Raw genomic sequence first — 25,105 nt, 5'->3', positions numbered from 1 at the left:
AGAAGTTTCTCTTGCAGTGTACAAAAGAGAACTGAAGATGGAGCTAGATTGGCAGGGTTAGGAACGCTCAGTAGATGGGAGTGGGTGGGGCTACCTGCCAATCTACTTTCGAATGGAGTCTCTGCATAGGCACAAATCCTATTGTGTGAGGCACAGAGACCATGAAGAATAGAGATTCCCAGAGAGGTGTTCTCTCATGTTACATGTTTTTTATTTTCACATGGGTCTTGCACCCCTAACCCCAGTGAATACGGAGGGCTCATTGTACATTTTATGCATTTTGGTTGGCCCAATAATGTTATCACTGTTTTGAGGATTTTAGATGTTATTGAATTCATTATTAGTACATATAAATTACATTTTTTTTAAAATTCCACCACTGTCCACAGAACTCTAGACAGTGTGCCTAGTTTTTCTCACTGCCTTTCCTGTTTTTATTCTTACAACTATATTGTGAGGTAGCTTAGGCTGAAACAGAGCTGTTGCACAAAGGTCACCACATGGCTGAGGAATTATGAACTCAATGTCCTAGTTTGACAACATCATATTAGCATTCTCTCTCACATACACTGGTCACAGCCACTTTTCCATAGAACAATCTCCCCACCATTATACCTGGGAAAAGGTCTGTGTCTGGATCTGTTCAAATTCTTCTAGCCGGCCATACTTTGTCAGAGTTGAATGGAAGAGTGACATAGCTGCAGTTTTATTACACTCATCCCGCACCTGACACAAAGCCATGATGACTTCAGCTCGGGTCAAGAGAGACACAAATATAAAAGATTCTCTTTGCTCGTTAAATGGGTATTCTGGGACCTCAATGAGACCTGATGACAGAAAAAGCAATGTTGCTTAAGCAGTAAAAGAAGTCTCACAACAGTTCCTGCCAAACACTGAAGCAATACATTATTGTTAGGAGTAGAACAACAGTACCTTGAGCAAATAGATCTGTGTATCACATGCAAGAATACTGCCCCTCTGAGAACACTTGAAAGGGCTTAGTGTTGGTTACCATCTATAGCTTCTCTTCTCTCCAACTAAGCTTCCTTTAAAACAGGAAATATACCATCTCCATGTTTTCTCACCATCCTCAAATACCTTCCAGAATTCATATCACCCTGTTTTTTAAATAAAGTGATGGTTTCTTCTCATCTATTCCTCAAAAAAGATTCCCAAGTGACTCCATGGCCTACAGTACCCAAGGCTAACATCAAGGTCACATTTATTCAAACCATGCCTGCTAGCATTTCCAGATTCAATCAGGATAATTTGTGCCAAGAAAAGCTGAATTTGAAGACTTGTTTAAATTATGAAAATTAAACAAGTTTGCATAAATCAGATGCTTGCTTATTTTGCATGGACATTTTCCAGGCACTACAGTCAACTACTATTCTCCTTTCTCCTGACTACTGGAAATCCCAGTGTTTCCCTTCTTACCTCTGAAATTTCACCAAGCATCTCCCATAAACTTTCAAATCTAGTCTTGTAATTGTAACATAAAAAAGTTAACTTGTTCAAACAATGATTCTTTAGAGTGCTGAGCATATCCAATATTTCATTCTACACTCGCACAGAATTTAAGAATAAAAGTATCTATGGATGTACTGCTTCAAAAAGGGGGTAAGGTAAGGGTGACATCTATCATATGCAGCACTGCCTCAACTCTTTGCCAGCCTCTGTTTCTTGAAGGTTTCATGGCAGCAATTTGCTTGTATGATGCAGCACCTCATTTGTATCCAAAACGTTTGAGAGATACTGTGCCAACGGTGTTTACATTAAAAGACAATACATGACATAGGGAAAACATAGTTGCCATAGGAGATTTAGGAAATAGAAGTTTCTGTGTATCCAAGAAAAAGATTCAAGATGATCCACCTATCTTGTTAGCTGTCTGTAAACTATACAAATAGGATAATCTATTATCCTATTGATTATCTTTTTCTGTGATATCTATCAAGCATAATCTAATACTAAACACAACAAACAACGCTATTTTATAGAGTTCTTACAACCTGGAAAACACTATCTTTCTCTGCTGTGCCACCTACCTTTTTCTGGTATCTTCTCCTCCTCTTTCTTGGGTAGAGTGACATAAGAGAATGTCTGAGGCTTGGAACTGACAATTCTGTCAAAATTAATCTTGTTCATGGTACGTTCATAGTCTAGAGACACTTCTCTCCCCAGGCGGTACAGTCGATCTAAAATGCTAAATGTAATTAAAAAACTAATTAACTGAATGAACAATGACCTCTCAATATGATACATCTGTGTCATTCATACATCTATAGACCTATATTCAGGTCTCCTGTGTTCACTTATGCTTTGCTTCTTCATTAAAAGTGTTTACAGCATATTAACAGACCTTGATAGCAAACCTGAAGTGCAACAGCCAGTGATGCTGAAAGATCAAGGGACAGTGGAACACAGTTGTGTGGCATCTAAGATTCTATTACTACTAACTGAGAGGAAGACAATTAGATTTCCACTATTATTTCATACTTCCCAGTTAAGGCTCTGCAGTGTGTCCCATTTACACTGAAGGATGAAAACAATTACATCTGAAGTATATGAAGATCAAAATACCAAAGCAGTCCTCCCTGTCAATGGATTTAAATATCTATGATGCTACTGGCTGAATATATCTAACTTAACATGTCAGAACAATCTAATTTGTTCTTCACAGTTCATGACTTGGAGAACTAGGTTAGATTAATAATCTAACTTTTTATTGATCTAACAAATTTCTCTGAGTCATGGACTTTGCAGAACTGCCAAGACCCCTTTCCACACTTAACCCACCCATTTCCCAGATTCCACTCTCATTGAATTAGAAATTAGGCCTAAAAAAACCTTAGGAGCTGTGAATATAGTCAAACTTAGTCAGGAACCAGTTCTCAGTAAATAGCAAAACTAGGTTCCAACCACCCACCAACCCACACACACACATAGAAAGAAATCTTGAAAAACATGTAAACTGTGAGTTCCAGTGGATGGAGAAGGTGCCATCTGGTAAATCCTATATCAAAAATTAGAGCAGTACACCTAATAATAATAATAATAATAATAATAATAATAATAATTGTATTTTCCCGCCTCTCCCAGATGGATTGAAACGGGATTACAATCGAGCAACAACAACAGTATACAAGAATAAAACATATAATAAACCTTCAGGATTTCACATTATTTTATTGCATTATACCTGTGATGGCATCTGAATCGCAGCCAAGTGTTATCCGCCTGTGTTTATGTTTACTGAGGTGTGCAGAGGAAGGAGGGGGAAGACATATGAAGAGGAGGAAAAGGAAGGGAATTTGTAACTTTACACTCCTGCTGTAACTTGGCTTTAGTTATAAATAAGATTTTAAAAACAAACAAAAATCAGTGAAGGTTAAAGTGTTTTAATAAGGCAGTCTAATTACCTATGAATACTGCTGGAATACTTACTTATTCCCTTTTCTCAGATGTGAAGTCTCCATCGCCATCTGCTTCATGTGTTGCAAACTCTTCTCTTCAATGGTTTGTAATCCATCCACTGGCATACAGTCTACATACAAATTATACAACAACAGAGCCTGTGTTTCTTTCCTCATGTTATTTGCAGAAATCACCCGCTGGGCAAAAATGCGGGGATCTTCAGCAAGAAAAAGCAAACGTACTCGGGACACCCAATACTGACAGGGCATCAATGGGGCTCTCCCTGGAAAAAATATCAGAAAGAAATTAAATGCATTGAGGGCCATAACAACATATAAAAGAAAACTGGACATGAAATAGGTCTGTGATAACACTAGCATAAGGTTGAATCTTTCATGGCTATAAAGAGAAGGTGAATTAGAGAATCAAAACTGAGACTGAAAGGATTACTGAATGGAAATATAAATGTGCCTAACCACAAGAGATAGAGGGAAATCTGTTATCAAATCTTTCGCAGCTTTTTTAAAGGTAAAAGCAGTGATGCCCGTTAACCTTCTCCTGAATTATTTTCTCAATCTCAGTTCCCTCCACTCATCAAGTATCGTTTGCTGTATGATAGCAAACATGCAGTTATCATATGGTACTTTTAGAGCAAATTGGCAGCTTTTGTATGGGTGGAGTGTTATGTAGATCATCAGAATGATCATTCTACCCTCCACTTAGATTAACCATTTTTTAAAAGCTGGTGATCCAGTCATGGAGATTACACTGTCTCTTCTGTTTGTGTCTCCTAACAATAAACCATACTGAACCTTGTGGTAGATAGTCAAATGATGTGTATGAGAATGGAGGGCATGAAATGATCTTGAATTTGTTCTTGTGGCCCTGAAAATAACCAGTACAGAAAGAAGAAAAATGCTCAGCTGTTTCTTATTAAACAGGCCAGGAAACTCATCATAGTGCATTCCTTTTGTGAAAAGTGGTGAATGTATGAACTGCTCTTAATTTGGCCATCCCATCATAATCAAATAATAAATTAATCAAAGCCCACCTTCTTCAGTCATTCCTCCATTGAGTACACATCTCCCATTTTTGTCCCGGACTAGGCCCATATGGTTTGTCTTGTGCACCAAATAGAGTTTTGTCTCTGCATCATAATCCAAGACACCAACATTTATCCATTTATAGACTAGTTTCCGACTTTTTGGATCTTCTGATATATGAATGACAAAGAGAGTTACACATTTTCACAATTGTCTTCATTAAAATAAACAAAAATACAATATGCCCTGTTGTGCTACCCTAATGGTTCCTCATTTTGTTCGAGGTTCCATATTTGCTCTCTAATTTTTTTAAAGAAAATTACAACATATAAAAGTATCTTAAGAAAAAGTCACACTAAAATGTTAATACAGAAATGTTTTTACCTGAAGTGTACAACTTCTGGGTTTCATTTTTAGAATTTCTGAGTACCAATACTTTGTGTTAGTTAAATAGTTAACCACCACAATAGGCTTAGCTATTGAAGCATGGTGCTGATTTAGCTCTATAAACATGAAAGTTTATGGTAGTACAGAACCTTTAGTGTCGCAGAATGACTTTCTGTGAATTTCAGCTAAAAACATTTAGCTAACAATAAAAAGAAAGCAAAACAATGATGTATAAGGACCAAATACCAACTGAGACATTGTCTCCTGCATCAATTTGCCCATCCCATGAGACCCAACATTTGAAATGCAATATATGTCAAATGGAATCAAAGGCCTGGTACAGACTGGCACTATGCTCTGGCCTGGGGCCGATTTTACTGCTTGGGAGAGCGGAGCATCTGCACACTCCTGAACCCTACCACGCTGCCCGGGCGCCCTCATGGCTTGCCCATCCATACAGGGCCTGCCATGATGACGTATGTGTGGTGCCACGTCCAAACAGTGCCGTGCCACATGTGCATCATTGGTTGCTGTGGCCTCCATCGGGGACGAGACGCCGCCCCTTTCTCCCCAGCTGTTGAGCCCCAAAGTCTTTTCAACAGTGGCTCCTCACCTCAAGTGGCTCCTCAAAAAGACCCGCTCTAGGAAGGCTTGTCTGGCACCCTTCCTTCTACAGTTTAGGGAAAAACAGGTCTATTTCCCCTGGCTTTTCAGAAGTGGTAACATAATCATTTTTACCTTAGAGCAGTTTCTATGTTACTGTCTCTTTGAAGGGGGAAGTGTTTTTTTTAAAGTGTTTCAAGTTAGTTCTGATGCTTTATTATTTTCTACTTTTATTATTTTGTTTTCGCGTTTTAAGTATTTTATTTATTTTACTTTTAGTGGGGTTTTTAAAGCATTTTTATTAGCTGTCCTGCAACTGTTGAAAATGTGGGATATAGATTATGTCCTAAATTTAACTGTTAGTCCCAATCCATGTAAATCAAATGAATCAATGGCCCTTACCTAAGTACTGATTTCAATGGGCCTATTCTAGGTGAGACTATCAATTGGGTTTAGGCCTATGGCAATTAATAAATAAACTTCAATTATGAAACACCTAGAATACAAAAAAGCATTTGTAATAGAAATAATTAAAAGGAGGATGGGGGAAATACAGTCTTGTATCTCCTCCCACCATAAATGACATTAACTCTGATCCATGCCACTTATATCATACCATGTCCCAGTACATCATCTGTAGGTAGGAGTGCTTTTCCTGGAACTGGTTTCCGATCTTCAGAGCCAGGCTCCACCCCCAACAAGAGCCACTCTTCTGGGGTCCGGCAATCATACTCTTCATCATCAAAAAACTAAGCAAGCAATAAAAAATAAATTAAGACTTATAAAAGCAATCACTAGGACGGAATTCACAGAGGCATCTTTCCATATCCAGGCATTTAAGCATGTTCATGTTCATTTTGTCTTTCTGATTTCAGCTCCTGTGTTCCAGCAAAACTACTCCAGAAAGTCCATAGCCTTTTATAATGGTGTGAGAGCATGAAGACAATGGAAGGAAGGAGAAGGGTCTCTCTGAGTGCATGTGTGAATACCTACACATTTCTCTCTTAGCTCTTTGTACCTTTCCCAGCACTTTGTAGGAGATGTTCTGTAATCTGATGTGCATGTTGTTTGATGAAAACCTCTTCCTAGACATCAGTCTCTTATCCAAACATATTTAGCTTCTGTTAAGCACCACCTCTCCTTCCCATTCAAATCCCAAATCCGGTGTACCAAGTGTTTTTAAAAAGGCTCTCCTGTCCTAAACACAATGTAAGCAGCTACTTTCAAATAGTAATGTAGTATTCATATACTTCCACAGAAAATGTGATGGATAGTCACCACCATCTTAACAAATGCAACTGGTATGTCAGATTAATTAAATATTTGGGAACACCTGTAGAAGAGAGAGACTACTCAGTTCTCTGTCTTACCTTTAATGGGAGATAGAGAGGGAAAAGTGGGTCTTTGTTATCCTCAATAGTTGGCATATTGGCAGGGTCTTGGTGTCTTGGCATCAGCTCATTGGAATCTATTCCTTCATTTTTTAAAAGTTCAGTGATATCTAGGCTGAGATATAATCGCCTTCTCCTGGTTAAACAATTATATTAAATTATTTATATTTATTGCTTTCTTCAATCAATATAACAAGATTATTAATAAACTAAATAAGCTAAAACTAAATAAACTAAAAACAAAACAAAACAAAAGTCTTTATTTAAACAGACTGTTATTCACCTTGAGCATTCATTAGGAAGGGTGGCATACAAATTGAGTAAACAACAGTCTATTGTTTGTTTCAGTGAATAACAAAGAAGCCAAACTAAATGGCACATGTCAACAGCAGGAGATGAGTTAGAATAATTAATGAGAGACATTCATTAAAGGGCATACCCATATCTCATTGCTAATGATGTATCAATCTGCTTCTGTTACCTTATCTTATTGACAAGTATATGCCAGACTGTTTTCTATCCTGAATATGGAACCAATAGAGTGTAGCCTCCAACCTATGAAATGGACCTGGCCTGCCAGTCTCAAAATTGGTCCAACAAGGTCCCATGCAAGGAACCTGCCATCTTCCTGAAGCCTTGTCCTATAATAAAGCAGCTCATGTTGCCTGGAGAACCTTGATACTACAAGGTTCAATTCAAATTTCCTTTGCTAGTAACATTTTATGATGGGAGATGTGAGGAGTGAGGAACCTTGCTGTCAGTGAATACTTCCTCAGAGTGTGAAATGTCCTGAGGTGGTAGCTCCCAACAGAGCATCTTCCACTTTATCCATTTTTGATTATTTTTTCAGCTGTAGAGTCTGGTGGGATCATAATTTTAACTAATCTCCCTTTCATACACCCCCCTACTATACTTTACCACTCAGCTGAGCAATACTGAAGCTGCTGTGCTAGTCACATCAGTTGTACAGTGGTGGCAAAACAGAGCACAGTACTCTACTCTACAACTGGTTGTGCATCGGTGTGGAAATGAATTTATATGAGTGGTTGTGTATATGAAGTGTAATCTCACTTGTCAATGTCATGCTCCCTCTAGAAGGTTAGTCATGAGGAAATGGGACCTTTAGCCTGAAAAATCAGCCCCATCAGCACTGTAGTTAGGTGAGCCTATTTATTGTAACGGGCATAGAATAGCCACACCTAGCTCTGTTAGGTGAGATTATTCATATCAATAGATTTACTGGATGTACACCTAACTCTGATTAGAACTGGACTCTTATTTATACACAAGTTCGATAGCTTCACAGGCAAAAGCAAAGTCTAAATCTTACTTTCCCATATTGTAACAAATGCTTTATCTCTTTTTCCCATCCATTAATTACCTCTCAATCTCAATCTTTCTGGGGCATTGTCCTGGAAGCACCTCAAAGGGAACTTGAACTTTTGGCTTATATGCCTGCAAGGGAAAGTCTGATTCTTTGATAATTTCTGTAGTTGGTCCAATTTGTTGGTTATTCAAGATATTTCCAATATTCTCAGGTGTAGCAAATGTTGTGACTGACAGGAAATAAAATTGTGGGGGGGAAAACACAATCATTTAAAAGTTATTTAGTCAGTTATAAGTTACCTCATACCAGCATGTTTGTATGCATACACTCTATGATATATATGTGCTTAGAAATATGTCTTTCTCAGATGACACTCTGGAGTTTTTAGCTTCTGTTTTAGCATTAACAAAGCCAGTGTGGTACAACTATTAGACGACAGGAAAGAACCGAGTTCAAATCACCACTCAGTCAGAAAGCTCACAAAGTAATCTTCAACTACTCACTCTTTCTACCTAATCTCCTTACAAAATTAGGATGTTAGGATAACGTGAAGGGAAAATAATCATCGCCTCTTGGATGAAAGGCATTACAGTAATAATAATAATAAGCAAGCAAGCTAATAAAAAAGCATGCTGAAAGTAGTAAGAGGAAGGCATAAACCCATGTTAAATCCGGAAGCAGGCTGGGCTACACTAATTCATCAGCATTTCTCAAAGGAGCTGGAGTGAAAGGCTTCTGTGTTGATTTTTCCATACCCTACACTCATTTGGAAATTCAGTACCATCTCAAATTGCAAGTTTGCATGTCCTGAATTTTCAAATGATTCTAATGTTCCCATTTCTGATCTACAAACTCTTATTCTATTTCATACACCTATGGTTATGCAAACTGTGATTTAGGAGTCCTACATCTGTGTGACAATCCTGTGTGGCCACATACTAATCTTGGACAGAACAGGTCCCATTTCTGAAATAGTTCTTGTCTTAGATGATAGGTAACTAGGGTTTAGTTTTGATTTTAAACTTTGTGTATTAGGTTTTGCTCTTTAAATGGTGGGTCACAAGACCAATTTTATTAAACTTGATTTAATATCAGCCAGGCTTCTGAAATGAAAGGGAAGGGAAAAGAGGAAAGAGAAGCAATCTCAATTAAGAGATATAAAGGAAAAGTAATATTGTGATGAATTTGGAGTTAGTCTAATTTGGAGTTAGCATCTGGATATATAGAAATTTAGGCCCTCTTCCAGCTTCACAATTCTTGATTCTATGAGTTAAGAGAGCTATTAATTTATATATATCTCATGGAAAGCCAAAGAGTGCTCAATAATGGCTCCTTTTCATCCTGGAGAGAAGTGACCAGTGGGGTCCCACAGGGCTCTGTCCTGGGCCCAGTGCTATTCAGCATCTTTATCAATGACTTGGAGGACAAAATTGGGGGCATACTTATCAAATTTGCAGATGACACCAAATTAGGGGGAGTGGCTAATACCCCAGAGGACAGGATCAAAATTCAAGATGACTTGAATAGACTAGAAAGCTGGGCCAAAGCTAACAAAATGAAATTCAACACGGAGAAATGTAAGGTACTGCACTTAGGGCGGAAAAATGAAATGCACAGATAAAGGATGGGTGACACCTGGCTGAATGAAACTACATGTGAAAGGGATCTGGGAGTCCAAGTAGACCACAAGTTGAACATGAGTCAACAGTGCGACGCAGCAACTAAAAAGGCCAATGAAATTTTAGGCTGCATCAATAAAAGTATAGTGTCTAGATCAAGAGAAGTGACAGTACCACTATATTCTGCTTTGGTCAGGCCCCACCTGGAATACTGTGTCTAGTTCTGGCCACCACAATTTAAAAAGGATGTGGAGAAACTGGAGCATGTCTAAAGGAGAGCAACTAAAATGGTGAAGGGTCGGGAAGCCAGGCCCTACGAGGAACGACTTAGGGAGCTGGGGATGTTTAGCCTGGAGAAGGGAAGGTTAAGAGGTGATATGAAAGCCTTGTTTAAATATTTGAAGGGATGTCATATTGAGGAGGGAACAAGCTTGTTTTCTCCTGCTCCAGATACTAGGACTCGGAACAATGGATGTAAGCTACAGCAAAAGAGATTCCATCTCAACATTAGGAAGAACTTCCTGACAGTAAGGGCTGTCTGACAGTGGAACACACTCACTCAGAGTGTAGTGGAATCTCCCTCCTTGGAGGTCTTTAAACAGAGGCTGGATGGCCATCTGTCGGGAATGCTTTGATTTGGATTTCCTGCATGGCAGTGGGGTTGGACTGGATGGCCCTTACGGTCTCTTCCAACTCTATTATTCTATGATTCTATGATTATCAAGTTCAACATATTTTAAAAAGTGCACACTAGATGCAAAAATAGTAAAACATCTTAAATATTGCACTTATACTATCTCCCACAATATGGTGACAAGAATAAATAATAATAACAATAACAATAGCAATAACTATGACTACTACTACTACTACTTCAAGCATCTCCCTTTTAAATCAAGATATTTGAACAAATCAAACCATCAGGACTTCTTAATTGTCTCTCCTCTCTTTCTCTGTTCCTTCAGCATGGTTCTTCTTCACTGTTCTGAAACAGTGCTGCTGCAATCTTTGTTGTTGTTGTTAGCTCCCCTCGAGTCGGTTCCAACTCATGGCAACCCTGTCCACATCCTGCAAGCCCTTGACCATAACCCCCGATTGAGTCTATCCATCTGGTTGGTGGCCTTCCTCTCTTTCTTCTACCCTCTACCATTTTTAGCATTATTGTTTTTTCTAGTGAGCTGTGCCTTCTTATTATGTAGCCAAAGTATGATAGTCTCAGCTTGATCATCTTTGCTTCCAAAGAGAACCCTGGTCTGATCTGTTCTAGAACCCATTCGTTTGTCTTCTTGGCGATACATGGTATCCTAAGTACAGTACGCCTGCATCATACACTGGCGCACCTTACAGCATATGCTGGAAGCTGCACTGGAAGAAGCGGCGCCATGCGCCGGAAAGAGTAATGGCACGCGCACCATGTGCCACTGTGGGCACAGGCCCCATTGGCTTTGATGGGGCTCAAATGTACACGGAATTTCCCTTACGCGAGGGGAGTCCGGAAAGGTTCCCCTGCCTAAGAGAAGAGATGACTGTACTCTTCTCTCCAGCACCACATTTTCAATCAGTTGGTTTTCTTTCTGTCTACTTCCTTCACTGTCCAGCTGTCACATCCATACATGGTAATTGGGAATACAGTGGCCTGAACGATTCTGATTTTAGTGCTCAGTTGTATGTCTTTGCTCCTCAGTATCTTCCAGTTCTTTCATAGCTGCCCCTCCCCATTCCTAGACGACTTCTTATTTCTTGACTGCAGTCTCCATTCTGCTTATTGTTTGATCCTAAATAAGGTAACTATTTCAATTTCCTCATTGTCTAGACTGAATTTGTGTATTTCTTCTGTGGTCATTATTTTCATTTTCTTTACGTTCAGCATCAGATCTGCCTTTGCACTTTCATCTTTGACCTTTCTTATTAACTGTTCGAATTCCTGAATGTCTTCTGTTAATATTATGGTGTCGTCTGTATATCTTAGGTTGTTATGTTGCTTCCTCCTCCTTTTTCTGATTCTAATTCTGCTTTTCTTATGATGTTTTCAGCATATAAATTAAACAAGTAAGGTAATAGGATTCAGCCTTGCCTGATCCCTTTTCCTATTGGGAACCACTCTGTTTCCCTAAATTCTGTTCTGATGGTGGCCTGATTCCTCATCAGGATTATCAAATGTAGTGGCACGCCCATGTCTTTGAGTGCATGACATAGCTTTTCATGATTTATACAATCAAATGCTTTGCTGTTGTCTATAAAACACATACTGATTCTTTGAAATTCTTTAGTGCACTCCATTAGCCATCACATGTTTGCAATGTGGTCCCTAGTGCCTCTTCCTTTTCTAAATCCTGCTTCCACCTCTGGAATTTCTCTCTTCATGTATGGCTGTAGTCTATGCTGCAGAATTTTGAGCATTATTTTACTTGCATGTGAGATTAGTGCTATTGTCCTACAGTTGCTGCAGTCTTTTGTATCTCCTTTCTTGTGGGTTGGTATGTATATTAAGCGTTTCCAGTCTGTTGGCCAACGCTTTGTTATCCATATTTGTTGCCATATTTCAGTTAGTACTAAAGTTGCATCTGTCTGTAGGAACTGTAGTAGTTCAATTGGGATATCATCTGTTCCTGGTGATTTATATTTTCCCATTTCCTTTATTGTAGGTTTGATTTCACTTCTTAGAATTTGGGGTTCATCTTCACATGGCTCCTCATTCCAAATATCATTAATTCTCTCAGATTTTGTATAACTCTTCTGTGTATTGCCTCCTACATCTTTTTATTTCTCCTTTTTCCTGTATAATGGGGGGGGGGGTGTCCATAGAGCATCCCTGCCCTCAGTTTGAACTTGGGTTTAATTTCTCAGATTTTTTTTGATAGAGATCTCTTGTTGTTCCCTTTTTATTGTTTTCTTCTATTTCTCTGCATTCGTCATTGTAGTATTTCTCCTTATCCCTCTGTGTCAGACGTTGGACAGCTGTGTTCATACTTCTGGCTCAGGCTCCTATCTCCCTTTCCTTTTGCTTTTCTTCTTTTATTGCATGAAGTCTTTCATCTGTCATCAATTGTTTCTTATCTTTCTTTTTGGCCACTGTTAGTGTTTTCTTGCATTCATCCTTAATTATGTCTTTGACTTCTGTCCACAGTTCCTCAGGTTCCTGGTTGATTATGCTCAATACTTCAAATCTGTTCCTGTCTGTAAATCCACAGGTGTTCATTTGGCCCTTCTTCTATTTGACTGCTTTGCTGCACTTTGTACTGTCAATGATCAATTACATTTTTCAGTTTTTTGATTTCATGAATTCAACTTTCTCCCTTCCTCTATGGAAAGAAAGATACTGAATAGTGCCCTCGCCTGTATTGTTACCTTTTGGAGTGTGCTCCTCAAGTTCTGACTGTTTCAGTAAATCCTTATAGACACTGGGACCAGCACACACATCCTGAAATTAAATACAAGAAGCATTTCAAGGAGACACCAAAAAATATGAAAACATCTATGTGCAAACAGATGTTGCTATATATGAATAAAAAACAAAGCAGTAATTGCAGTATTATTTGGAGATCTAGGTGTTTACATGACAGCAACAAGACAGCAAAGGAAAAGTTACATCCAGAGCCTTATGCAACTCTATGAGAATCTCAGCATTAATTACATGATGACAAATTTCAGGTTTCTGCAGCCTGAGATAAAATATATTACTAGCAAGGCATAGGAATACTAAAAGCCCTTGAGGTTTCAGTAACCATGGAGTGATGTGTCTTCTCATATCCTTAGCATTACAAAGTCATTTTTGCCCCCTTTTTAGAGATCTCAGGCCTTTCCTCCCATTCTAGTAGCTATAACAAACTGAATCAAAAACCCTACCAATGGCAAAGTCATGCCATTATAAAATTATAAAAACACTTGAGAATTGGAACTGCTACGTTCATTAACATCATCAATATTCATTGCCCATAACTCTAACATTTATTAGATGAGGATTGGAAACACAACAACATATCTACTTGCTGCTGCCTATGATGAAAAGCCTTGTGAGCAAAGGAGAGACATGTGGAGTTAGAAAAAAGCTGTTCTGTATTGATGAGATAGGAGCTTATCACTAATATATACAGTATTTTTAAAATCCATTTAGTTTTTACATTAGAAAATATTATTTACACAGGATCTATTTGCAGACCAATAAGAGACAGAGAAGCAAGGGGTTTTCTTTCATAGCATGGAATCTAAACACTTACCTCTAAAAGATCTGCAGCTCCTGGTGCGAGGACATCAGAGTAAAATCCCCGTTCTTTCATCACTGGGTACTTTTTTCTGCTTGTTCTGCTGGGACTATCTGATGGGGATGAACTGGGTCCTGGGGAGGAGTCTGATACTGGACTACTGGGATAAGGGAGATAGGGGCTCCTCCCCAAAGAGTTCGTCAGTTCCTTCTTGGCTTTATCCATCCTGCTCTTGATTTCACAGATAGGGAAATGACATCACAGAACAGACCTTTGCATCCTGTAGAGGAAACAAATTGCTTTTAGTATCTTTACTAAGAACCTACAGCCCTTCAGAAGAAGAGATTAAGAGCCTTGTGCATGTTTATTACTAATTTCCACAGAAAAGGTTCTGAGGGTTGAAATTTCATGTAAGCCATAGGCTTAACCTAGAATTGTAAGCTGCCCACAAGATCCCTGATAGGTACCTAGGAAGCTTCCTTATATTAAAGCAGATCACTTGTCCATATTACTATTATCTAAACTGACTGGCACCAGTTGTTCAGGGTACAGAGAATGTCCTTCCCATCCCTACTGTGAATATCAGAGACACTTTCTACATACAAAGTATATACACCAGCAACCTGTTATGACTGGTCTCCAGTGTTGAGAGGCTAGTTTGAATTAATCCGTAATGCTGCAGGTATACTGCTGAAGGAATTCTTATTACAGCTGATTCCAGTATTTGGAAAAAGGCTGTTGAAACAGAGCCACTGTTTACACTGGTAAAATGAGACTGCAAATGTGCAAAATATGGATATGATTTGGCCATATTAAGCTAACGTGAACTTATACTATGCTCCCATGGGTAGGCAACAACTGAGAAGGGGATTGTGTTCCAAGTCAATAAATATCTCTCTACAATACCAATAGCAAAGATATTTAAAAAAAAAAAACAGAACAAGAGGCTTAAGGCACTGAAGCTATAAAGCTACATTTTAGAGGACTGGGCCATCTAGTCCAATGATTCTCAAATGGGGCTCTGGAGGGGGGAGACTTGGAGGCCCTGATCCTTCCTCCTCCTCCCAAAGGTTTTTATCTGAGTTAAATACTAAATTTACTTAAATAAAACTGTTCTAATGTGAACAATGTTATTTCTTTATAAAATGTTAAAATATGAATATATATGAACACATGACTGAAAATAAACATGCAAAATAAACAAAATATTTTTATTCATGTACTATGTGAGCAATGTTTGTATGCAGATGTAAATGGGTGTCCCAAAGGTAAAATGTTTGAATACCACTGACCAAGAGGGTCAGTGTGGCATAGTGGCTTGAGTGCTGGATTCTCAATTCAGCCACTGGGTGACCTTGGGCAAATCGCATGCTTTCAGCCTCAGGAGAAAACAATGGCAAACCTCCTCTGAACAAATCGTGCCAAGAAAACCCTGTGAATCCCACTGTGGGAGAAAGGGGGGATATACTCCAGCTGCGCCCTTTCCTGGAAGTTAGGGACCTTGAAACTGTGGTTCACGCGCTGGTAACCTCCCGCCTTTTTTCTGCAATGTGTTCTACATGGGTCTTCCCTTGTACTTGGTCCGGAAACTTCAACTAGTACAAAATATGGCTGCCAGACTGGTCTCAGGAACAATGAGAAGAGACCACTTAACACTGAGCACTTCACTGGCTGGCAATTAGTTTCCAGGCCTAGTACAAAGTGTTGGTTACTACCTTTAAAGCCCTACATGGCTTGAGTCCAACCTATCTTCGGGACCTCCTCCTTCCATACAATCCACCCCTTGCACTTAGGTCCTCTGGGAGGAATTTGCTGCAACCTATAAAAACTGGTTTGTCTGCAACCACCCAGAGGACCTTTTCGGCTACCACTCCCAAATTATGGACTGGCCTGTCAGATGAGCTCCGTCATATCACCACCCTAAACAGCTTTTAAAAAGCTGTTAAGACGGATTTCTTCTGGCAGGCCTTTCCCGAATAGATACAAAAGAATGCCCAGCCTGTTTACCCTGACTCTGCTGTTGTTTGTTTGCTATTATTTTAAGAGATGTTTTAAACTATTAACTTTTATTGTATTTTAAGGGGAGGATTGTAGGATATGGAACATATTTTTATTGGAATGTATATTTTAATGTTGTAAGCCAACCCGGTTGCGTTGCACAGAGGGGCTGAATAAAAATAAATTATTATTATTATTATTATTATTATTATTATTATTATTATTTAAATCCTTCAAATAAATAAAATAAATAAAGAAGTTTGCCTTAGGGTTGCCATGAATTGGAAATGACTTGAAGACACACAACAAGTCTATTATTACTTAGGCAGCAGATAGCCAAGATGTCATGCTGAAAGATCTTGAAGAGAAATCTTTCTCACTCTTTCTTTCTCACTATCCATTTGGAATCATTTTAGTAAGAGATGACAGGTTTCCACGTTGGATCTTCTCCATTAAAACAGTGTCATCTACTCTGAGCTATGCTTCCTTTACCTCGTTCTTAGCAAAAAAATTACAACATTACAGTATCCTTCTTGTAAGGCCTATGCCATACGACTGATGAGATTACAAGATGTGCCTCTCTAATAAGTGCTTACCATTTAAAGAATGAGCTGAGAAAAATCTCTGCCTGTAGTCTCAGAGTCAAAGTAGAAAACATTGAAATAGACAAAATAATGTTCTCAGACAGAACACCAAGTATGCTCAAATGGAGGGCAGTCACCTGCCTACCAAAACTGACTTCAGAAATCCTGATGAGAGGAATGCCTTATCCATTGCAACATTATCTAAGCAAAAAACTCAAGAATACATGAACAGTAGAATAATCCTTTAATGTGGCCATATCCAAGTGGCTCCCATTAGCATGCCAGGCTGCAAAATATCACACTCATGTTTCATGACAGTTCCAGCCCACTTGCGTTGTTATACCATCCTGACTGGTGATCACCCCAACCTACATACTACATGCTCCATTCATCTTTTTAAAAGCTGTCTACAGCTGATCATCTAGTCCATCTGTCTTCAACAATAGCCAACCAGATTTCTTCTCACAATCATAGTTTGCCAAAATGCATTAAGTAATGGCAATAAATCATTAATTACATGAAAAAATATTAAACATGACAAAAACCTGTTCCACAATAAATCACACCCCAACATAGGCAGATATATCTTAAGACAAAATCAACAGAACCATGCAAAACCACACACAAAAAAATTAAAAACTCAAATATTAAGATAAAGGTGTTTTTTTATAATCCCCTCAATAGAAACATTAAATGTTCAATTTCAGCGTTTTTGTCATTAGAATTAAGAACGAAATTGGCCCGAGAAGACTTTTTGTTCAGTTGCCTGATGGTGCTTTTGTTTTTCTTGCGTGATCTCATCTCAGTTGCTTTTCAGCTGTCAGGTTAAATGCAAGCCCAAGCAATTATTATGAGCCTGGGTATCTGAGCTAGATAAGGATACTTATGTAAATGATGGTGTTAATTAAGTGCTGCCCTCAGCATTCTGGCAAGGGGCTAATGCAGCCTTTTGTTGTGCAAAATTTAGCCCCCAAAGCTATTCTTTCTGTGCCCAACTTAACCTCACAGAGCAACATCTTTTTGGATTGGCTGCAGCCTGCACACATGGCTGGCTGCACCATAGCAGGATGGCATCAGCAAATAAGACTTGGTGATCAGTGACTGAGCAGATGTTGTATTGTAATTAGAAGGTGAAATGGCAATAAAAATCTAGGCATGAGCAAAATCTACATACCTTAGAAGGGTCAATATAATGTATTATGTGCCGGCTCAGCAAGTTGATTCTTTCCCAAGAAGCTGCCACATTATACACTATACTCTTAAGAAATTGAATTAAAATAATTATAAAATGACTCCTCACAAAACTCTTTACTCATGACCTAACATCCATTGTGCTGCCTGTACTCTTACAACGGGTCAGTTTTCATAGACTTTTAATTTTTAAAAAGGTCAATAATTTCTTGACATTTTGTGTGTGTTTTGTCATTCCATTTTCCCCACAAAGATGTGAAGGTTTCCCCAGTGCTAGAATTCCCATGTCTTTGCTTTCTGTACACAGAAAGACAGAAGGAGTAGACAATTCCCTTCCCCTTGAAAAATAGTAACTTCCTGTTGTAGCGGAATTATAGCACTGCCAGTATCACAATAATGTTATTTTGGTAGTGATCTAATTTTTATGAAATAGAAATAGGGCAATCATGCATGAATTTCTGCTTTACTCAGCAAGCAACCTGACTATCTAGACAATCTGAGGGCCAAAATGCTCAGTCTAATTCTCATAAGGATGTAATTCTTCACTAAGTTTCTTCTTGAAGGTTGCAACAGATAATTTCAGCACTCTTCTTCCTATTGCAAGGGGGACTTTGAAAACCACATGGTGGCTATTTACAATTCAAGATTTATTCTGTACCAAATTTGCACATGGTTGTTTTGTACAGAATACAGCATTTTCTGTGCAGGAAACAGCATTTTAACATTTTTCTGCATGAGAAAATAATACTTCTGTGCAGAAAGTGCTGGTTTCTGCAAAGGAAAGCTGCCTTCTATGCAAATCAACCATGAGCAAATTTTAGACAGAAGAAATCCCTACACAACATTGCAGGATCCGGCCTGAGCTGCCAGGCAGTCCTGGAAGGATAAGAGCTAAGCCAATAGGCAGAGCCAGCTGTACTCATGATAGGCAGCTGGGGCAGCTGAAGGTACAACCATTTAAGGCTACATTGGCCTCTCCACCCTTGCCACAGCAACATGGTTTCTTGTTCTCCTAGTAGCTGTTCTGGTTGCATTTTGCCTTGTCTTGGTAACCCCTGCTGTACTTAGACCTTAGTCTGCCTCTACCTCCTGCCTCTGGCACTTTGGACTCCTGGAAGTCTACCTTGCTGTGTTTAGCTCTTTGCTTCCTGACTCTACCATCGGTCTCTGTCCCATTGGACTCTCTAAAATAAATTCACCATTTGCAATCCTAGCCCCAGCAGTCCACCTCTGAATCCAGACTACCCACTCCTTGGACCCTGACACAAAGGTAGTGTCCTCATCAATTCTGCCAGTGAAGCATAGAGGTCTATACAGGGACAGGAAGATACTAAAAGTGACTGGCTATGTAAATGGTATAGATGGGAGAAGTTTGACTTCTATGACCATGATCTTCACTTCTTAGACAGAGGACTACTGGCTATAGATAGGCTGCATGCATCTCACAAAGACTGGGAAGAATGTCTTCAGTAGTAGCATTGCAAATCTGATCAAGAAGATGTTAAACTAAATCTTTCAGAGGGTGGAGATAACAGCTTAAACATCTTTCCAAAAGGAAGCTCTAAACACAAGGATATGAATGTTAGAGGAGAAACTCTCAGGGAGAAAATGGGAGTCACAGTAAAACTTGTAGAATAAAAAAAGTCCCAAATGCAAACAAAAGTCATTTGTTTAAGGGATAGTTATTATTATTAGTAGTAGTAGTAGTAATAGTAGTAGTAGTAGTATCCTGCCTCTCCCTATATTGGATCAAGGCGGGTAACAACAAACAAAAACAATAAAATCAAACATGAGTATCAATAGATAAAAGCAGGACATATTAGATCCTAGTTCCCCAATCTCCCTCCCACTCTAAAATACCATTAAAAACAATTTCCAATAAAAATGGTTAATAAAATACATTGAGATCAAAGTCCAGTGGGTACAGCTAAACAAATGGAGAGTGAAAATTCTGAGGAGATCAGTTTGGGAAGGCCTGCCAGAAGAGATCCATTTTTATTGCCTTCTTAATGGCCTCCAAAGATGTTAGATGGCGGATCTCATCCGGCAGGTCATTTTTGGAGCAGCAACAGAGAACTTCCTCTGGGAAGTCGTCTTCAGTCTAGTTCTCTCTAACTGCTGTAGGTTCTTCCCAGAGGATCTGAGGTCCGTTACAGACCGCCGCTTTGCGGCGGTCTGCCGGCGCTGCTGTTTGCTCCGAGAGGGAGCTGCAGCAGCCAAACCGCGCGGCTCCCAAGCGGAGCAAAAAAGCTCCAAAATGGAGCTTCTTCTCGCGTCGCAGTTATGACGCCGCGAGGCGCCAATGGCGCCCTCGCGATGTCATAAGCGCCATGCAACATGCGGACGCACAGCATCCGCTACGTCAAGATGGCGGTGGCTGTGTGGAATGGCCGCCGCCATTTGTTACAGACAGAGTCCGTAATAGGAGTTTTTTTAAACTGGGACGTCCTGGGGACGTCCCAAATGGCGGTATGTAACTTGCCTGAGAGTGTGGGAAGGATTGTATGGGAGGAGGCATTCCCTCAGGTAAGCTGGGCCCAAGCCATGCAGGGCTTTATAGGTAATAACCAAGACCTTATACTGTGCCCTGAAGCTAATGGGCAGCCAGTGCAGGGATTTTAAGATAGGTGTAATAGAATCAAATTTGGAACTCCCTGTCACCAATATGGCTGCCATATTTTGGACCAATTGCAGCTTCCGAACGTGGCATGAGGGTTGCCCCATGTAGAGCGCATTGCAGAAATTGAGATGAGAGGTTACCAGTGAATGTACAACCATTTCTAGGTTTTCCCATTCCAGGAAGGTTCGTAGCTGGAGAATCAGCCGAAGCTGATAATGTGCACTCCTGGCTGTCGCATCCACCTGGGATGACAGCTGAAGCGACAAGTCCAGGAGCACACCCATGCTACAAACACAGTCATTTAGGAGAAGCGTGACCCCATCCAGAACTGGAGAGCTTATCACCATACCCGGATTGGGGTTGCCTATAGTGAGTACCTCCGTTTTATTTGTATTCAATTTAAGTCTATTTTCCCTCATCCAATCCATTACTGACTTCAGACAGTCATTCAGAAGGGAGATACCTTCCTTGGTCACTGAAGCAGTCCAATACATGGAGAAACAAATTTGGGTGTCATCAGCGTACTGATAACACCCCGGCCCATGTCTCAGGATGATCTCACCCAGCGGCTTCGTGTAAATGTTGAATAGCACCGGTGATAGTATTGCGCACTGAGGGACGCCCGATTTTAGCTCCCTCTTGGCCAAACAACTGTCGCCAAGCGACACCATCTGGAACTTGCCCGAGAGATAGGACTGGAACCACTGCAGAGCAGTGCCTCCGATTCCCAATTCCCTCAGGCGCTCCAGAAGGATACCATGGTCTACAGTATCGTAGGCCACTGAGAGGTCCAAGAGCACCAACAGGGTCATACTTCCCCTGTCAATGCACAGACGGAGATCATCAACCAAGAGGACCATAGCAGTCTCCATATCCTCACCTGAAGCCAGTTTGAAATGGATCAAGATTGTTTCCTATGATATCTACACACAATGATGCAGCCACATGAATAACCATCACACATTATGATTTACAGGAAACATGAGAGAGCTTTTTCTGTGGAAGCATCTGCCTTTCAGGAAATTCATAACTCCTGGAATTGCCCTTACATGGCAAAGGATATGTATACATCAATTCATAATGTGAGCATGCTGAGAGGAGTAAACATATATTAAAGCAATAATAAATAGCTACAGTGGAGCTGTTTTAGAGAAAGAAACTGGCAACAACTCCTGAGTATTCCTTGCCTAAGAAAACCCTATAAATTCATGGGGTCACCAAAAATGGGCAGACGAAGGTGTGTGTGCATAAGTCCGCGCACACAAACACATAGTGGAGCCAACAAAGTGTAGCAATTTGTGCATTGGATTATGACTGTGGAGACCAGAGTTCAAATCTCCACTTGGCCATGGAAAATCACTGGGTGACCTTGGGCAAGTCGCACATTCTTAGCCTTGGAGGAAGGCAAAGACAACCCCCCTCTGCACAAATCTTAACAAGAAAATCCTGTAATAGGTTTGCCTTAGGGTCACCATAAGTCAAAAACAACTTGAAGACACATAACAACAACAAGATAGTTACAGAGCTGTGAAACAATAATTGAATGAAACACCCAGTGAGTGCTGGAAAATTTCTGAAAGCATAGACCTAATAAGTCTCTTAGGCAGGACAGCATTGAGAGCTACCATGTGAAAAACACATATATTATCAATAAGCATTTTTTTAAAAAAGTATTACGTAATGGAATGGGTGAGCAACTTGATTTTTAGTCCATCAACTTCCCTCCTCTTACCTTCAGTAACCCCTAGCTATTGTCCGTTTTACTAACTTACAAAAGCTAAAGAATGAGTTTGTCACATTTTATTTTTATTAGCTATTTTATGTTTTGGCTATAGCTATTTTTGCTGTGCAGCATGACTGGCTGCTGAAATCTAAGACCTCCTGAGGAATCATAGCTGGACCTTTTATGCCTGCTGAGCTGCTACTATAAAACACCACTAATGTAAAATTACCCTGCTGTGTCTTCCTCCCCTCATATCTGTTCAGTGTCCTGTTGACGGGGTAGGAAAGGTCATGAAGCAACTGTGCTGACCTTACACCTTGGCAGTCTTGAGTTCAATACCTTTTATTTCAAGTAAAAAAATCCAAAAGAAACACATAAGTGCTATTTTACACCATCTTTGAGAATATGACAAAACTCCTTTTAAATTTAGTTTGCAAAGGTTTTGACTTTTAGAATTTCACATATATTTATTAATCTATTTAATTCTAAATTCAGTCTATCAAATTCACTTTAAAAAAATGATGCAAATACCTCTGTATTCATATTGGAAACAAACGCAGTCCTCACCTCACTGGACTCCTTTCCATCTTCTGACAGAATACAGGTTGAGTTTCCCTTATCTAGAATTCCAAAATACAAAATATTCCAAAATCCAGAATTCTCCATGCAGATGGATTAGAGAGAGGCACACTTGTTTTCTGATGGCTCAATGTATACAACTTTGTTTCATGCCCAAAATTATTAAAAATATTGTGTATAAAACTATCTTCAGGCTATGTGTGTAAGACATATACAAAACAAAAATGAATTTCATGTTTAAGCCTGGGTCCCATCTACAAGATATCTCATTAAGTATATGCAAATATTCCAGACTCCAAAAAACTCAGAACTCCAAAACACTTTTGGTTCCAAACATTTCAGATAAGGGAGATTCAACATGTATTCATAAATATTCAGCAATATGAAGTAGGTTCGTCCAATGGCTGAATGTCAGCACATCCAAGTCAGACATCCACATAGCTGCTGAACACACTCACTAGTTTGGCTATTTGTTGTAGTCATTACCGTAAATGTTGTCAAGATGACTTTGACTCATGGAGAATCCATGAATGAGAGACCTGCAAATCACCCTGTCATCAACAGCCCTGTTCAGGTCTTGCAGACTCAGGGCTATAGCTTCCTTGACTGAGTCTACCCATCTGGAACACACTTTCCTCTTTTTCTACTGCCCCTCTACCTTACCAAGCGTTGTTGTGTTTTCTAGTGAGTCATATCTTCTCATGAAAACCAGCATAGCCTAGTGCTTTAAGCGTTGGACTGTGACTCTGGAAACCAGAGTTCAAATCCCTGCTCAGCCGCAGAACCCACTGGGCGACCTTGGGCAAGTCACAATCTCTCAATCTCAGAGGATAGCAATGGCAAACCTCCTCTGAAAGAATCTTGGCAAGAAAACCTTATGACAGGGTCACTAGACACAGAAATAACTTGAAGGCACATAACAGCAACAACAACAACACGTCTTCTCATTAAATGTCCAAAGTATGATAGTCTCATTTTAGTCATCTTGTTGTCTAGGAAGAATGCAGACTTAATTTGTTCTAGGACCTGTTTGTTTGTCTTTTTAACAGTCCATGGTATCCATAGAATTCTTCTTCAGCAGCACATTTCAAACTCATTGATTTTCTTCTTATTAGCTTTCTTCACTGTCCAGTTTTCACAATCATATATAGAAATGGGAAATATGATGGCATGGACAATTCTAACTTTAGTATTCAATGATATACTATGTTTAGCTTTCCCTGATTCATGCTTCTCACATTCCATGTTCCTATAATAAGTATTATGAAGCTTTGAACTTTTCTTTTGCTTTTGAGCATGACAACATGTGAACATCCTTTTGGCTTGAGTCTAGTTGTGCCATTAGCCACAGCACTACTCATAGTTCTCCCCTGCTCTACTCCAATAGATTGCTATCCAACCTGGGAGTGTTGGCATTCTCTCGTTTCATTTTGGGTTGGTCATTTGTCAAGTTCCTGTCACTTCTTAATGTGTGTGTGTGTGTGTGTGTGTGTGATACTCAAAAATAAATATATCTATTTTATGTTTGAAGCTGACACAGTCTGCATAGCTACCTCAACAGCATATGCCCAAAAAGGACATGCACAGTGGGAAGTAGACCAAGCATGGTATATAGATGATTGGCAAGCTCTGCCCACAATGGAAACAACAGATGCTGCTATAGGACAGGGCTGTATTCCATTGACAGCTGTGTGGGGGAAGTGAGCAATACACCTACCCACAACGGACCTGTATCTTTACTGCTGTGCAGCTGGTACAGTTACTGGTCCTTCACTGAAGTTCTCTGTAATCACCAAAATCTATTCACCAATTAAAATAAACTCCTGCTTAGTATCCTGATCAAAAGCATGCCCATCTGTCAGATGCACAGGAGGATGCACTCATGCTAGTTCTTGACAATTGTGAAATTGGCAGAGTCTTTCCAGAGTACGGGGAAATAAAATAAGGCCCAAAAAGAATTTACTCAACATCTATTTATTTAATTTTTAAGACTCTGCTAATTAAACCAAAGACCAAGAATCCAATATTTCAAAACAAAACAGCAATGCAGAGGAAAGAAGCTCAGCTGCCCTTGTCCTATTGAGATGGCCCCTGCTACTTTTCTTAGAGACAGTCTGGTATATTGTATTTTTCTTCAGCTTGGAGGATGAGTATAAAAATACCAATCTGTTCGTTTCTCCCCGCTGTGCAAACTTTGAAAAGTAGCAATGCCTGGGGCCAGTTAAGAGGTGATAACCCGACCTCAAGCATGATGTTTGGATTTTCTGGAAGCTCCTTTGCCCTTCTTTCGAAGTCCTAGGGCAAAATTCTCCTTTAAATGCAGCAAAAAAGGTATTGGCTTCTTGATCTGACTGAAAAACTCTCTTACTTAATAGAAGAGGTGGAGGGGAAAGTTCCATTACATCCCTCAGCAAGCAACTA

The 25,105-nt window shown here is 39.6% G+C and overlaps 1 protein-coding gene across 3 annotated transcripts in view; it reads right to left on the bottom strand.

The window, feature by feature from the left end:
* DNAH1 (dynein axonemal heavy chain 1) overlaps positions 1 to 25,105 on the bottom strand; it is a 230,293-nt gene that overhangs the window by 196,386 nt on the left and 8,802 nt on the right. For all 3 annotated transcript variants that reach the window (XM_089524609.1, XM_089524619.1, XM_089524628.1), the window contains exons 2-10: positions 14,005 to 14,269; positions 13,136 to 13,208; positions 8,223 to 8,397; positions 6,821 to 6,977; positions 6,067 to 6,199; positions 4,469 to 4,630; positions 3,448 to 3,700; positions 2,049 to 2,206; positions 616 to 827 (exon numbers count right to left, since the gene is read on the bottom strand). In XM_089524609.1, the coding sequence (XP_089380735.1) occupies positions 616 to 827; positions 2,049 to 2,206; positions 3,448 to 3,700; positions 4,469 to 4,630; positions 6,067 to 6,199; positions 6,821 to 6,977; positions 8,223 to 8,397; positions 13,136 to 13,208; positions 14,005 to 14,214 (1,533 nt within the window). In that variant the 5' untranslated portion in view covers positions 14,215 to 14,269. The remainder of the gene's footprint in view (positions 1 to 615; positions 828 to 2,048; positions 2,207 to 3,447; positions 3,701 to 4,468; positions 4,631 to 6,066; positions 6,200 to 6,820; positions 6,978 to 8,222; positions 8,398 to 13,135; positions 13,209 to 14,004; positions 14,270 to 25,105) is intronic.

This window comes from Sceloporus occidentalis, unplaced genomic scaffold, assembly GCF_023333645.1.
Source record: "Sceloporus occidentalis isolate IW3139 unplaced genomic scaffold, rSceOcc1.0.p SCAF_1, whole genome shotgun sequence".
NCBI classification, from domain to species: domain Eukaryota; kingdom Metazoa; phylum Chordata; class Lepidosauria; order Squamata; family Phrynosomatidae; genus Sceloporus; species Sceloporus occidentalis.
Note: the sequence above shows the minus strand (reverse complement) of the source record. Positions and strands in the feature narration are given on the sequence as shown.